The 16,363-nt window shown below is 50.0% G+C and overlaps 1 protein-coding gene across 3 annotated transcripts in view; it reads left to right on the top strand.

Annotated features, from left to right (window-relative positions):
- The first annotated feature begins 377 nt into the window (after nt 1–377).
- Nucleotides 378–16,363, top strand: part of BOC (BOC cell adhesion associated, oncogene regulated) — a 40,272-nt gene continuing 24,286 nt past the window's right edge. For all 3 annotated transcript variants that reach the window (XM_079922397.1, XM_079922396.1, XM_079922395.1), the window contains exons 1-2: nt 378–523; nt 1,211–1,489. In XM_079922397.1, coding sequence (XP_079778523.1) covers nt 427–523; nt 1,211–1,489 — 376 coding nt within the window. In that variant the 5' untranslated portion in view covers nt 378–426. The remainder of the gene's footprint in view (nt 524–1,210; nt 1,490–16,363) is intronic.

The raw sequence follows: 16,363 nt of genomic DNA, 5'->3' as shown, positions 1-16,363 counted from the left end.
ATCCTTTCCAGCATCTGTGCTGGCTACTCACTGCCCTGAGCCTGGGACATGGCTGCCGGTCTCCGCCTCTCCATGTCCTGGGCTCTCCTGTCCTCGTTGCTATGGGTGCACTGGGCAAGGCTCTGGCCTTCTTACCATGACATCACCTTCTAGCTCAAAGGGGCAACTTAGAAGCAGCTTATGTTAGATGAGAAATGGCATGAGAATGTTCTTTAGTCTTCCAACAGCCAGGTCAAGACTTTGAATGTTACCACCTGTGTGATGGAAGCAGGGGCATGGGGACAAAGCCAGGCCCCATGGCTACCACAGGGGTGCCCCAGGCATTCTTACCACAGCCGTTTCTCTCTCTTTTTCCGCAACAGAGTGTAGCAGGGATTGCGGTACCTCTTTGAGTGACTCCTTTGGCTTATGGGACGTTGACACACCATGTCGCGTGGGATGATGATAACGCAGAGAGGAAAGAGGTCCGAGGTCACACTTGCTTGCCTCCTCTTGGCCATGGCCAGCTGCTTCGCAAACCTGAGTGAGTGTTTTCCTTGCCTTCTCGGTGGCCCTTCTGGGAAGAACACTTTGCCCCTAGTGTCAGAGGGAATCATCAGGCATTCTACAAGGACCCTCTAAAAAGGCCTCCTTCCTTCTGGATTTCAAAGAGCATTTCCTTCCCACTGACCTTCAGGGACACGCTCAATAATACAAGATGAGAAATGATCTCAGTAACATATTGGTTGTATTTTAATCATTTGAAACTTATACTAGGGAGGAGTAACGATAATGACTGAACTACCTTTTATTGAGCACTTAACTATAGGGCATTACAGCAGGCAGTTTACATGCATTGTTTGTCAGCTTCCCAGCGACGCTGTGAGACAAATATTATTAGTCCCACTTTACAGATAAGAAACTGAGACCCCAAAAGGCTAAAGTTCCCTGGCTCAGAAGCAGTGGCACTGGGATTCAGACACAGCTCCTGTTCAGGTCCAAAGCCTGAGCTCTTGCCTTCACACCACACTGCCACTCCAGTCTACTTTCTGGGGAAAAGGCCAGGTTGGGGAAATGGACCCGAGGTCAGCAGAGCTCTTCAGAGAAAGGTCAACTCCTCTCTGGGTTGCTCAACTCTGAAAGGCTGCCTGGGTGCGGTGCTTCTGAGCAGGTCATGCTGTTGGTTTCTTGGGGGTGTCAGTTCATCGCTACATGCCTGTTCTTCCTCCAGACGAGGTCCCTCAGGTCACTGTCCAGCCTTCTTCCACCGTCCAGAAGCTCGGAGGAACCGTGATCTTGGGCTGCGTGGTGGAGCCCCCCTGGATGAACACCACCTGGCGCCTGAACGGGAAGGAGCTGAATGGCTCGGATGATGCCCTGGGCGTCCTCATCACCCGCGGGACCCTCGTCATCACTGCCCTCAGCAACCACACTGTGGGACGGTACCAGTGTGTGGCCCGGATGCCTGCAGGGGCTGTGGCCAGCGTGCCAGCCACCGTGACACTAGCTAGTGAGTACTGCTCCTCTGCCCCCTCCCATTCTCTCTCTGTCCCCCACCCCAATCAAACCCCCTGTCATCAGTCCCACCATAAAAGGGGCCTTGCCCGCTGACGTTTCCAATCAGAGAGTGGTGGCTGCCCAGTAGTCTCCAGTGGCTGGGGACCTTTGTGCTCTCTGAGTAGAGGCAGGGTCTGGAGTGAGCGTCTAGAAAGAAGGAAACTTGACATGGTTGAACTGTTTCTGTGGGCCCCAGAGCTGGGCCACGCCGTGCCTTTCTACTTGGTCGCCCTGTGGTCTTCGATGTCGTTGTGCCCCCCGTCCCCCATCCTCGCAGCAGTTGCAGTCAGAGCATGTACAGGGCCACGTGTGGTCCGAACAGAGCCCGCCCATTCCCCTTTGGCCTCCTGCCTCTCTGCGGGGCAGGCATAGTCTAAATTCCTGAAACAGAAGTCGTGGAACACGATGAAAAGGCAACTGTGGGACAGAGGGTAGAGAGGAAGAAATGAGGTGACACTTTGGTTCAAGGAGGCTGCCGAGAGAAGACTTCATGCTACTCTTATATATAATTACCACTTGGGTACACTATTGTGCCCAAGCTCAATACACACATTACCTGATTTTCTACCCACGGTACGTATGGGAAATGAGACTTGACTGGTTAAATAAACTTCCAAAGGCTTATTTTGGAAGCGCAGCCGCAACACCTGCTCTTCTATATGGAGTCTATAGCCAGGACGTTCACTTGGCCCTTGAACAGTTCAGGGTGAGGGTCGCCGACCCTCTGGGCACTCGAGAATTGACATATAACTCATAAGGGGTCCTCTGCATCCGCAGGTCCAACCAACCTCGGGTCATGCAGTGCCGTAGTATTTACTGTGCGGGAAAAGATCCCCAGCCACGTGGCCCCACGCAGTTCAAACCCATGTTGTTCAAGGTCAACAGTATTAAGAATTACCTCCCCTTCCTGGTGGCTGGAGCCTAGGAAACAGGGGATCTTGTTGAGAGTTCCATGGTGTTTGGGCTTAACCTTTTAGAAGCTCTCCTGAGCTTGTTCCCTCACGACTTAGCTGTGCCTCTTTATCCCGGACAGCCCTGCTTCCATGTCACCATCGTTATCACCCTCCTGGACCATGTGGTTCCAGGAGGTTGGTGGTCCTTATGTTACGGGTCACACCTAAGGCAGCCAGCTTCTAAGATGCTTCTTAAGCATCAGCTGGGGTCCCTGAGGTGTGAGGCGTGAGTCCTGGGGAGAAAGTGGTGAGAGAAGGGGGAGTAGAAAAGCAGGTGAGAAAAGACCCCGCCCTGCCCTCTGGTTTCCAGATCCCTAGAGGGACTTCACTCCCGTGGTAGAATAGAGACTAGAACGAGGCTGGCAACAGTATTCCTGTTTCCTGGGGAACCAGTTTAGCAGCCCTGCCCTCTTCTCAGAGGAGGCCGGAAGACAGGGTGGGTCCCTAGCTACCTCCCTAGTGGGGGAGGCCAAGCTGGGCTGCATCTTGTAGCCACTTTGCCTCTGTGGCTGCAGCAGCATTCACTGAATCTGAGTGCCAGGCCTCTGGGGAGCAGGCTTAGGGTTCGGGTTCGGGTTCAGTGAGGAAGGCAGGCCCTGGGCCACCTGCTGGGCCCTCCCCCCAGGTGTGCTGGTGGGCTGGGGCAGGGTGCTGGGAGAGCTGGGTGAGGAGGGTGACAGGGGTCAACTCGTCATAACAAGAAGGGCTGAGGCCAGAGCTACACTTCTTACCATCATACTTCTCTCGTAGATTTTTAAATTATAATTCAATTGACTCTAGAAAGTTTAGAATATATGGAACATAATGTCTCCCCACCGTCCTTGTACAACCACCATCATCATTTTGGAGTATACCCTTCTGGTCTTCATCCCTACCTATATTTTTACACTACTGACTATAGAGTTTCTGTCCTTATTCTCTCCCCTTTGACATCGTATGACAAGCATTTTCCATTGGCCATATGACCGGATTTACTTTTTCTTTTTTATTGAGTATAAAATGCATCCAGTAAAGTACACAAAACGCACGAATGTTAAGTGAACAGCCCAGTGTGTTTTTCGCGTGTACGTACCGTGTACCCACCGCTCTGGCACGCCCCTAGTTAATCTGTCCCCCGTCCCCCTCCAGAGCAGGAGCACAGTTGCTCATGGCCCTAGAACATCCCAGGGTGGCTCTACCATAGTGTTCTGAACGCTCTTCCTAGGGCTGGGCAGTCGGGTCCTTGCCCGTTGTTCATTATTACAAATGAGAGGTGCCTTTTAGCAACCTTTGTGCCTTTAGCAACGGCGCTCCTCCAGGAGGTTTGCTCACCTGCAAATGGTCAGCCCTCGTCTGTGAAGACTTGGGAGACTCCCTAACTTGGCCTGATCACAAGCCAGCCTGAACCTCTCATTGTTTGGAGAACGGGAGAGCTGGAGAGTATAAGATTTATTTTGGAGCCCTCCTTCTACTTCAAGGTGAATCTGTGTGAGGAGAGACAATTTATAGCCTTTATTTTAAAAAAAAATCCTGGCCCCTTCTTTCTCTGGTGCTCAAAGGGATCTGCAGTTGGCAGTGAGGACAAAGGGAATGGTTTGGTTGCAACCCAAGAAGGCGCAGTGAGAGAAGAGGGGGCTTGTGCAGAAGCTGAGGCGAGTCTTGTTTGAAAACCAAGAGCTATTGGCTTGTCATTTAGGCATGAATCAGAAGAGAAATGTTTGGGCCTGACCAGAAGATGGATGGAGAAGTGCTGGAAATGGGGAGAGCGGGCTTGGAGGGTCTGTGTCCTGGGGAGAGGGAGTTGGTGGACTGGAACCTACAGCCTCCCAAACTTGGAGGAGGCAGTGACGGGGTGGCGGGAAGGCGGGAGAGAGGGGTGCTGTGCTTGGGTTAATGCCATGGGGGATTTGGCCCAGACTCAGCAGCTAGATTAAGTTTCCCAGAGCACATTCCTGAGCAGAATGGGGGCTGTGTTTTGCTGGGTGGCTGGTGTGCGAGGGAGGCCGAGCGGCAGAAGGGATTATGGAAGGCACGTTCTGCATTCAGAGGCGAGGCCGGCAGCGGTGTGCCGGCGCTCGCACGCACGCACGCACGCACGCCCACACTTGGTGTTTCAGGCTTCCTTCTCCTCTGGCCTCTCCCCAGTGCATTCAGATGTTCATCCTCAGGCAGGGTACTTGCTGTTTGGCCTCCGTGGCAGGGCACTGCCTCCTGCATCTCGGTGAAACCCTAGAGATCACTGGGGGTTTTCAGTGATGGGGCGTTCAGTGATGGGGGCGTTCAGTGATGGGGCATTCAGTGATGGGGGCTTTCAGTGATGGGGGCGTTCAGTGATGGGGGCGTTCAGTGATGGGGGCGTTCAGTGATGGGGCGTTCAGTGATGGGGGCGTTCAGTGATGGGGGCGTTCAGTGATGGGGGCGTTCAGTGATGGGGGCTTTCAGTGATGGGGGCTAAGACCTGGCTTGAGGATTCAGGGATGTGGAGGAGGCTGCTGGCAGAACTTCCCTGGTCCAGACCACTTTTACTCTGATGCAAGGGGGTGCACTTGAACTTTACCCCTGCCTGGTGACATCAGCCTGTGTTCTTCAGGTAAAATGGGACCACCTGAAGTCTCACCTGTGCACTCCCACCCTCTCCTCCAGGTGGTCCTGGCTGTGTGGAGAACTGCTTTTCTTACTCTCTGTGGAGGTGCCCTTCCCACTCTCTTCTGTGGCGATTTTTTTTCCCTTTTCACTTAAGCTTTCTTTGTGGTGAATCTCTCTTGCTGCTAATGCCTCTCTTCAGACCATGTTGTCTAATTCTTTTTGAAATGCTTTGACTTTGCTCTCCTTTCTTACCTCTCTTTCCCTTACCTCTCTTTTCACAAGCTTCACACCCGGGCGCCAGCACTCTGTGAGCCTGAACCAACAGCGGATGTTGCCCGTGGACACCGCATTCCTTGTTGCTGGACCCCGAGGCACCCTTAGCGTTGTTCTCCACACAGCACAGCACGTAATCACAGCCAGTTCAGAGCTGGCATGCAGCGTGAAAGCTGTTTCCGACCCCTTACCGCTCCTCATCTACCATTCACATAAACTCCTAATAATTCTTCATTTTTACCTTCTTTCTATCTTTTCAGTTAATTCTCCCAGTTATCCTATAATCCCTAGGTCCTAGTCATAGTTGGAAATAAAATAGGCGGTAACTGGGTAGTAATTCTATATCTGGGGATTTTAGTCCTCAGGCTAATGTGAAGTCTTATGCTGGTGCTGGTTTAATTGGCAGCCAATATGTAACCCCTCCGTAAGGTCTTTAAGCCCTAGGACCAGTCACGTACTCCTGAATTTATCCTTCTCTGGCATCAGAGATCAGAGGCAAGACAGCTGACAGGAAAGGAAGGAGTTCCCCTTAGGCAGCTGTGTCCATGACTCTGTGCCTTTGAGGAAAGGTCAGAAGGGGACAGGGGCCCTTTGTTACCATAATTTAACCCATGAGTGAAATGAAGAGCCCAACTGGTATGATGGAAAAAACAAGAAACTTAAACCGAGGATCTTTTTTTTTTTTTTTAAGTTTTAACTCTGCCACTTAAGAGTTAATGTGGCTTTGGGCAAGTCACTTGATTTCTCAGATTGCCACAACTGTGAAATGAGCACACTAATGATTACATCATCCATCTTATGGTTTTGTTTTGTTTTGGTTTTTAGAGAATCAAATGAGAGAGTATATGATAGTAATATTTTGAGGCATTTTATGAATTCCAGACTTTATTCACTCACCCATTTGGTCAGCACATATCCGTGGAGTATCCTCTTGCAGAAGGCTCTGAGGCCGGTGCCCAACCCTGTGCTGCCCAACTGCATTCTGGGAGCAGCCCTAGGACGACAGAGCCCAGGAGGGGCAAAGCTTCCGTCACAGCCAGAGCCAAGAGAGAGGACTGGCTTATCAGGAAGAGAGAGCAAACCCATTTCCTGTGAAGTTCTTAGCTTCCCCTACTCACATGTTCTCCAACCTGGGTTCCCACCTCCCCGCCACCTTTGAGAGCAGCCCGTAGTGTCACTGCATATATGTTGTCAGTGTAGCCCGCAGAGCTGCCCATTTATGCGTGTGTTGGCTCACTGCTGCTTATTGTTCCAAGGAGACAGTGCTGGTTTGTGCTGGCAGGATGGGCCGACCCTGGCCCTTGGCCTTGTGAGTTCCACAAACAGAAGCCATGACTTCTTACTCAGCTCCCCAGCTCTGATTCCCATCAGACACTTCCTTAAGGTCTTCTGTGCTGTGACCCTGAATTAGAATAGGCCATTAAGGATTGCTGTCGACATTAAAAAAAATACATTTCTAGCTTCCTTTATCCTTGCTTTTATTTATTTTTTAATTAATTTATTTTTTTTTTTGCGGTACGCGGGCCTCTCACTGTTGTGGCCTCTCCCGTTGCGGAGCACAGGCTCCGGACGCGCAGGCTCAGCGGCCATGGCTCACGGGCCCAGCCGCTCTGCGGCATGTGGGATCTTCCCGGACCGGGGCACGAACCGGTGTCCCCTGCATCGGCAGGCGGACTCTCAACCACTGCGCCACCAGGGAAGCCCTATCCTTGTTTTTAGTCAGAGTTCTTCAGAGAAGAAGAGCCAATCTCCCCCCACCCCACATATATATATAAAATGCATGTATGTATATATACACACACATACATAATTATATAAACACATATAATTTTATGGAGAACATACATATGAATATATATACACACTTATATAATTATATATACACACGTAATTTTATGGAGAACATATATATAATTATATGCACACACACATATGGGGAGAGAGAGAGAAAGACGAGTAGAGAAAGGAAAAAAGAAAGGGAGAGAAAGATTTATTTTAAAGAATTGGCTCACATGATCGTGGAGGCTGGTAAGTCCAAAATCCATAGGGCTAGCCGGCAGGCTGGAGAGTCATGAGTCCCACTAGGGAACCAGCAAACCAGCCATTCTCCTGAGTTCAATATCTGGGTGTTTTGGAGATTCGTGTCCTGCGAATTGGGGAGTGTTTAGAATTGCCAACAGCACGGTAAGACCTGGTCCCTCCTGTTGAGGACCTCTTAGTCTGATGGAGAAGGTGGACTGCATTTACCTGTTAGCCATAAAGCAAGTCAGTCAGACCCATGAGTTGCCTAATAGAGATATAAACAGATTTTAATGGGAGCTCAAGCGAACAGTGATTCATTTCAGTTTCAGGGGATTGAGGAAGACTCAGGGTTGAGCCTTGAAGAATGTGTGAGGGACAACCTTTCTCTCTAATTTTTTGAGTCCTCACATCCCTTTCTCAGACCTTCAACAACGAAGTTCAGCTCTCTACATTGTGTACTTAGACCTAAGCCCAGTGCAGTTTCTTGGACGTTGCAGATAATTCCATAGTGAGTTCCGTCAGATCCTGAAATTAGGATGAGGTAGCAAGAGAGAGACAATCACCCAGTGGCTGTATTTCCCTAGGAGGGGAAAGGAGTCTGCAGCTGAAAGCTGGGTCTGAAGATGCCCTCCAGGCAGAGTGTGAATCTGCCGTTGCTGGGAGAGGCAGAGAGACAGCTCCACACGGTGGTATAGTTGGAAAAGGAGAACTAACCTGAGCTTGAAATCCAACTGCTTTATGCCGTAAGCGTTGTGTATTTTACTTTGCCAGTTGGACAAGAAAATTATTGAAAGACAGTTTAAACCTAAAAGGTACTAAGCAACTTGAGTACCTAAATAGGAGATGACTAAGGAATACCTTACAGCTTTAGGCCAAAGTCACATTAACCCTTTCTGTTTTCTAGTGGATACAGGCAGAAATTCACACCTCACAAGAATTTCCCCTGGTATTCTGGTGAAATCTTCAAATGGCTTTGGCAATGCTAATCCCAGTAGGCCTGGCACAGGTGCCCAGAAAAATGTGTGGAGTTAGCTCAGGGCATCATGGCAGCAACTGCCCCAAACAGCCAGGGTTCCAATTCTCTATTTAGCAACCGTCAATATTTACCAAAAGAGGGCTCAGTTCCAAGGTGCACCTTCTCCCAAGGACACGCTTAGAACTCTTAACCTACCCCACTCCTCTCCTCAGTCTGTTCTTTGCACACACACCCATATGCTTAAATAAAATCCTAGGTTCATTTTCTAAGCTAAGAGAAAAGGGAAGGACCACACAGTGTGTTTAAGCAGGTACAACTATAGATTCAGTGAGCCAGAACAGACTTTAAGAAGCCTTTTGCGCAGGAAGACAAGGGGAGGATTGATTAGCTTGCTTGAAATCACTGGAACCTCTAAAGAACATGATGCAAGATGGTTCTTTTAAAATGAAAAAGAATCAGGAGAGCAAATGAGTTCCTTGGCTCTCCTTTTTTTGTGTGTGTAGGGATTTCTACCCTGATCTTATTTTTTAAACTTGCAACCATTTTTGGAATCTGGTAATAGTCCCAGGAACTATAGAACAGTGAGTCTGTCCTGCAAATGGGACAAAATGTTCAAATCTAAATAAAGGACTGTCACTTAATACTGAGGGAAAAAAAGGTAAGCAAAAGGAAAAAAAAAAAAACTTGCTAAGGCAGAAACAGCATGTTTTTTTCTTTAGGGAAAAGTGTGCTTCATTTTTGGTGAGTGCGTTCCTTTTCTACTTAAAAACATTGAAAAGGCATCACAGAGTAAGACCCAGGCTGCAGCGTGACACTTAAGCCTCCCTCTCAGCCCTACCTCCCACTCCAGAGCCAGCAACCCTGCCATTTCCTCAGCTAGTCTTGCACTGGTTTTTGGAATGGCGCTCTGTCCACCTGTAACAACCTCCTTTCCGTTCTCTTCCCCAGAGAGTTCCCACCTCCCTTTGGTTAATAAATTCCTTCTCAGTTTTCAAGATTCAAGTATCTTCTCCTCTAAGAATCTTTTCTTGACCCCCTCGATCCCCCAAGTCTGGAGTGGGGTCCCCTCTTCGCGGATCCCTACCATCCCGAGTTTACTTCTCTAGGCCTCTCCTGCCACCGTCTCTTTGCCCTTCACCTCTGTGACCACCACACTGCTGCACAGCAGTGGGCCTGGCACAGGCTAGGCCTTCGGTGAATGTCTAGGGAGAGGCAGACTCCCAGATAAGATGCGTTTGAAGTCTAGAAGATCAGAAAGGGCATGCAGAAGGTGAACAAAGATTTCTTCACCAGACTATGACATAGTAAAACTTTTGAGAAAGTAAACAAGAAAGGATGAAGCAACATCTTGGGATATAAACAGGCTGAAAATACAAATAGATTCAGGAAGGGTTTAGAAAAATTGATGGACGTCAGAAGCGTGAAGCATTTTTAGAGGAAACTCTGGAACGTTTGAAGGGAGACGCCAGTGGAAGTGGCTCCACGTCCTACCAGATGCCTCACGGGACACTGTCAGAGCGGGTGGGCAGACGACATGGGTAGTCATTACTGCTTTTAGGACTACGTAGTTCCCAGGTGTGTGGAGGGGAAAGTGGGAACCACTGTGGGTCCCACGGCCTTCAGACTGTGCCCCCGCCTCTCCCACCTAGAATTCTGTTTGTAAAGGCCACGCTGAAGGGTTCACGTCCATTGTTCCTCTGAACGCCTCCGTCTTCTCTCCTCTCTCTCTTCCTGTACAGGCCGCCAGCCTGCCAAAGGCCATGCCAGGAAGCAGCTCTGGCTCTGATGAGTCTAGACCACCGGGATTCACATTAATTTTCCCATTGCTAAGTTTCTAGTTTATATTTGGTTGATCAGAGAAATATGTGTGATGTGGGTTGCTGGCAAGTCAATCTTCTTTTTCCTTCTTCTCTCTTTCCCCAGTGTATGTTTTCAAACCATTTTATTCCTTCGTCTAGTCCAAAAGAAACTCCCCAGTTCTGCTAGCCAGCCCTACTTCACAGCAGCACTGGAGTCAAATACATGGGATGGTCTACAGACATCTTCTCTGTTCATCTGGCTGCCAGACTCAGTGGAGAAATGGCTCCCATCCTTGGTTTGTGTTCAACGATTAATAACATTTCTCATTCTCATATGTCTTTTAAAAAATATATATTTTTAATTGGTTCAAGCCAAGAAATTCCTGAAGCATGAGGCCAGTTTACTGCAAATCATTTAATGACATTGCAAACTAGGTTCTTTTTCTTTTCCTCCTTCTTTCTCTCGCACCCCTCCTTTTATGCCCTCTCTCCTGTCCTCCCCACCTCCAGTCTTGACTCTGATCTTCTGCTCTCCTCCCTCTGGGCCTTTCATCTCTTCCCCAACCTCAGCTTTCTCCCACTGCTCCAATCTAGGTGCACACCCCACCTTAACTCAAAAGAAAAGAAAGAAACACAAGATTTAACAACTAATATGTTTGGCATCTACCAAGGTTTTTCTCTCCCCCATAGAAACTGTTTTTATTTAAATAGCATGCCTTGCTTTCATCAGAAAGTGTGTGTGAGAAATTTCATGTCACGTTTCCATGGCTGTCAGGAGACAGCTTTGGAGCCAAAATTATGCAATTGAACAGGCAGAAAAAAATCCTGAAGAGAGCAAATGCATTTGTCCACTCTTCCAGCCTGCAAAGGGACGGTTACTCCCTCCACCAACCCCCTTTCTAAGTTGCTCTGGAGATCGAGGTAACCTAACTGAGGTTGGAATGCTGGTGAAGGTGGCAGGGACTACGCCTGGGGACACCACTCGTGCGAATTGTTGTACCCTGCCTTGTGTGTTGTTTTAACTGTCTTTTCTATTAGAGTAAAGCTCGTGTGGTTAGGAACTACGTCTTCATCTTCTCGGTATCTTTGCAGCCTCTGGATGGCTGAGTGAATGAATCAGTGGTGCCTGGAGGAATGGTATCGTGCCAGATGCCGACTGCAGAATATGCAGATTTTGCCCAGCCTTGTGGGCTGCAGTTGGGTTTGACTTCAGTGGTCTGTGTGCCGGGGCTATGGACTAGTCATAGGCTTAGTCACTACCCAGAATGCGTGGCGTCTGAGAGGCCCGCCCATCCCACAGTAAACCCCGTCCACTCACCAGGATCCAGGCAGTCCCACCTCTAACAGGAACACCGTCAGGACCCAGCCTCCACTCCGCTTCTGCAGTCCGTCACCATGGTTTTCCACTTGTAGCGCACTTCCTTTCAGAGGCTTGACCACGGGGTCGTGCCAGGCCATGGCTCCTCAGGTGACTTGGAGATCAAGTCGTGCTGTGATTCTCTGCCCGCCCGTGAAGCAGTTCAGGGCACTGGAGAGCCCCTGCATCGCAAGAGCCCACACAGGGAGGCAAGGCCTAGGACCCTTCCCCTGCTCAGACAGCGCCTCCAAGTCCTTCGGTAGAGCGGTGAGCCCCGGGCGCTTGGTTCTACTTCCTCTGCACCTTTGCTGCCTGTCAGAACACGCAGGGATGGGCCACAGGGTCAGCATGTCACTGGGGTACTCCATCAGGCAAGCTCTTTTTCCTTTTTGTAACACTGGCCGTAGACGCAGCAAGCCAGCACAGGGGCAAGTTGAGGCCTGGCGGCCAGGAGAGTTGGGGGGTAGAATGATCGGTCAGCCTAGAAACTTGCCGACGGCCACGAGGCTGCTGAGCCGCCCGGCAGCGTTGCCAAGTGAGCCCAATTCAGTCGCCTCACGATCTGGTGGATCCCATCCAGCCTCGGCAGATGCATGCAGGCTCGTCCTGTGCTCCCCGAGAACAGGCGGGAGGGTAGGATGGGACTGACTAGGTACGAGAAATGCGTTGAAAGCCGGAAGTGCTCAGGGAGATGGGGATGTTGGTAAATCCAGGCAGCCTCCACCTGAAGGCACCGCCTTACCTGACTTCTTTCTTAAACGGAAGCGAACTTTAATTTTCAGCCTAAGGGAGGAACTCGGGGAGAAGACGATCAAATAAGGAAACTCCCTGAAAGTAAAAGTTAGGTTTAGTGATCACACTGGGGGCCTTTTGCGGAGGCGCAGTGTACCACGTGACGGGACAGGTAGCGTCTATAAAAACTGGAGGATGAGCCTACCATCAAGATTGACAGTTTTGTGTTACGAGAATGAACAGACATACACTGAATATTGTCATTGAATTCATAGATCTACTGAGCCTTGTATTCATAAAGGAAGGATCAGGCTAGAAGGTGGAGAGAAAGAAATTCAGAAGGGGCTCAAGGTGGAATTTGTCAGTTTGTAGTTTCGCCTATGATCCTGGTGATGGCAGCCACACCCGACACGCCTCTGAAAGTTTTCATTTTCCTCCTTTTATCCCCACAGCTAAGAAGGTAGGAGCCTGATGTACCCTGTGAATGTGGAGGAAACTCAGAGCATATTGCATGATTTGTGTCTGAGCAGATCCCTGTAATCTGTGTATCCAAGGCTCCTACGGAAGTGATATATGAGAAGATATATGTTCCGTTAAGAAATTGCGTGCTTAGAAGTCAAGGAACCGGGCAGAGTTCCATATGGAGCCTGAGATGTTATGGGCTTTCTCAGAAAGCACGAAGCTCTGTGACAAATAAAGAAGGTCCATAAACCCAGAGATGGCCTCAAAGACCAGGGGCTTCTGACCTGTTGAGAGCTGAGAAACAGGAGTGAGCCCCTTGGCATTTGATGAGCGCCGACACGTTAATAAAATAGTTGGAAGAATACACAAAGAGGGGATGCAGAAGAAGGGTCTGAGGGAAGGTAAGAGGATTAAAGCTGCAAAAACATTCCTCTGATGGATTTCTCAAACACACCAGCCAACAGGCAAGGGCAGGTGTCCTGTCAAACCATTTCCCCCAGGAAACCTGATGCATCGTTGTGCAGCGAGGCCTGAGGCCTGCTAACCCCATCTGTAACTGAAGGGCCTGCCCCTTATTCCCAGCGAGGCGCTCTGAGCAGCCCAGGGACTCGCCAGGAAACTGGCTTTGCAGACAAGGGGCCTGAGAACAGGCTGCTTCCCTTCCTATGCAGCCAACGAGATCTCCCCGCATCTGCCTCTCATCTGGTGGCCGATTAGAGTGTTATTGATCACAAAGCCTCTGCCCCTGCCTGGCCTCCTTCCTGCCCAGAACTGCTAGAAGAGGGGGTGCTCTGATTTTCAGATCGTCCATCACTTCATTACTCTGCCTTTGATCCCTTTTTAGTGAAACTCAACTTTTGCTCCAGCAGCCAAATTTGGAGCATTTGTCTAGTGAAGCAACAGCTAAAGCTTAAGCTGTGGGGGGGCAGGGCCAAGGACCCAACTGCTGCTTATTTGTTTTGAAGCCAGGAGGCTCGCCTGCCAGTCGGCCCTTGTGGGGAGCTGGAAGCCCAGCTGGGGTGTCCTGGGTCCTGCCCGCATGGGCTGTCGTGCACATGTAGGCATCAGAACAGAGGGGCCATGGCTGACCAGTGCCCCCACTACTGCACACACAGCCTGCTGTCTCCAAGGCAGCAGTGGGTTGTCCGAGCATGCAGAAGGCACCACGAGGGGCTTAAGGGGGAGTGCATAGTGTTATCCAGTGTTGGGGCAGTGAGGTGGGTACATGGAGGACAGCGTGCTCCGTGCACCGATAAGACCTCAGTTACAATGGGGCAGAAGCCAAGGGCTAAGCTGGAGATGGCGTTCTGATCCCAGACTCCTTTCCGTTGCTCACATCTTTTTTGCAAAATGATCTGTTAGGCTTAAGTACATTCTTGCTTGAGGCAGATTTTCTTAGAACGAGGTAAAGGAGAAGGGTGAAACAAAAACTCAGAAACTCTTGGTGGAGTAGTTTTTAGATTTATTAGAGCATGCATGAGAGTGCTTCTCAGTGACTGAGGAATTTTCCAGGTGCCCCTGAGCTCACGATCGCTCACAGCTCACTCTGTGGGGAGCCTCCTGACTCGGCAGGTAGGGCACACCCTGTGCTGAGGAGGGTTAAGACCTTTGCATTGCTGAAGTGCCTTGCTTGGGAAAGCAGATAGCAACATCCAGCCAGAACACGCTGAGCCCAGGCAGTCCACCCTCCCTTCTCTCCGGAAGAAAACACATCCGCTCTCCTGGCTGAGAGGCTCAGCCGACACTGGGCTCCATATTCTGTGGGGCTCAGTGCAAAGGGAAAGGCTTCCAAGCGCAGGGCCCGGCACGGCTGCACAGTGCGCATGCCCACCAGTCTGGCCTTGGGCACAGCCTTCCCAACTAGTCACTCAACAAGGACTAAGTGAGCCTGGTGCATCCTGAAGACGGTGCAGTGGGGCTTGGGGGCGGGGGCACAGAGTGCAAAATTAATAGGTTGCCTGCTAGGAATTTGCAACTTAGTGTGTGTTGGTTATCACCAACACAAAATTAAATAACGATGAGATAATTCTTTAAAAGCCCAGAAGGCCCTGCACCCACCCAAAGGAAGGAATCCATGAGAGAGCTCACCTTGACCCCCAGGACCCACTGGTTCAGCCTGGAAAGCAAACTGTGGCCATAGAGATGAATCAGGCATTCTGTCATTGTTTTTGCCACACTACTCGGTCAACAGCATGTATTTCTTCTAGTGTATTTTTCGTTTCAGTTATTCTTCAACTGATTGGTTCTTTATATTTTCTAATTCTTAGTTAAAAACGTCTTGTAACTTCTTGCTCTGTGCATCCATTCTTTTCCCAAGTTCTTGGATCATCTTTACGATCATTACTCAGAACTTTTTCTCTGCTAGATTGCCTGTCTCCACGTCACTCAGTTGTTCTTCTGGGGTTTTGTCTTGTTCCTTTATCTGGAACATATTCCTCTGTCGTGTCATTTTGTCTAAACTTCTGTTTGTATTTTTATGTATGTGGAAGGTTAGTTATGTTTCTGAGCCATGGAGAAGTGACCCTCAGTAGGGGATGTCCCGTGTATCCCAGCAGTACACTCCCCTCTCGTCACCTGGTGGCCAGGGACCAGCTGGTCCCAGGGTAGGTCCAGGCCTGTGTTTTTGGACTCAGTTCCGCAGGCTATGTGACTGTTTTTCTTGCTTCTGGTGTCTGCCCCCCCATTGGGTGAGGCTGGTCTAGAGGCTTGTGCAGGCTTCCTGGTGGGAGGTACCAGTGCTTGCCCACTGATGGGTAGAATTGGGTCTTGGCCATCTGGTGGGCAGGGCTGTGTCAAGGAGCGTGTTTAGAGGTGGCTGTGTGCTCAGGAAGTCTTTAAGCAGCCTGTCTGTTGATGGGTGGGACTGTGTTCCTGCCCTGTTGGTCGTTTGGCAGAGGTGTGCCAGCACTGGAGCCTGCAGGCTGTTGGGCGGGGTCAGGTCTTGGTGCTAATGGCCCAAGCAAGATGTCAGCCTTCAGATGAGTAATCCCGATACGTTCGCCGCCAGCTTTTACGTCCCAAGAAAGAGCCACAGCCACCCCCTGCCTCCCCAGGAGACCCTCCAAGACCAGCAGGTAGGTCTGGCCAAGGTTCCTATGAAGTCACTGCTTTTGCCCTGGGTCCCAGTGCACACAAGGCCTTGTGTGTGTCCTCTAAGAGTGGATCTCTGTTTCCCCCAGTCCTGTGGAGCTCCTGCGATCAAGCCCCACTGACCTTCAAAGCCAGATGTTCTGGGGTCTCCTCCTCTCGATGCCAGACCCCCAAGCTGGGGAGCCTGACATGGGGCTCAGAACTCTCGTTCCCGCGGGAGAACTTCTGTGATATAATTATTCTCCAGTTTGTGGGTTGCCCACCTGGGGGTATGGGATTTGATTATATCTCGAGTGTGCCCCTACTACCATCTTGTTGTGGTTCCTTCTTTGTCTCTGGATGTACAATGTGTCTTTTTGGTAGGTTCCAGTCTTTTCTACTGATGGCTCTTCAGCAGTTAGTTGTGATTTTGGTGTGCTCGTGGGAGGAGGTGAGCTCAAGGTCTTCTACTCTGCCACCTTGTCCCGACCAACAGCATGTATTTCTTATTCCACATTTATTACACGTATTTCTCCTGTGACCCTGGAAGTAATCACTCAAGAAATATGCTATTTTCAAAATATCCAAACTTAGATAAAGGTTGGCCACACTTGGATAA

This window comes from Stenella coeruleoalba (genome assembly GCF_951394435.1).
Source record: "Stenella coeruleoalba genome assembly, chromosome: 5".
Taxonomy (NCBI): Eukaryota; Metazoa; Chordata; class Mammalia; order Artiodactyla; family Delphinidae; genus Stenella; species Stenella coeruleoalba.
This window is presented reverse-complemented; position numbering and strand designations above follow the sequence as displayed.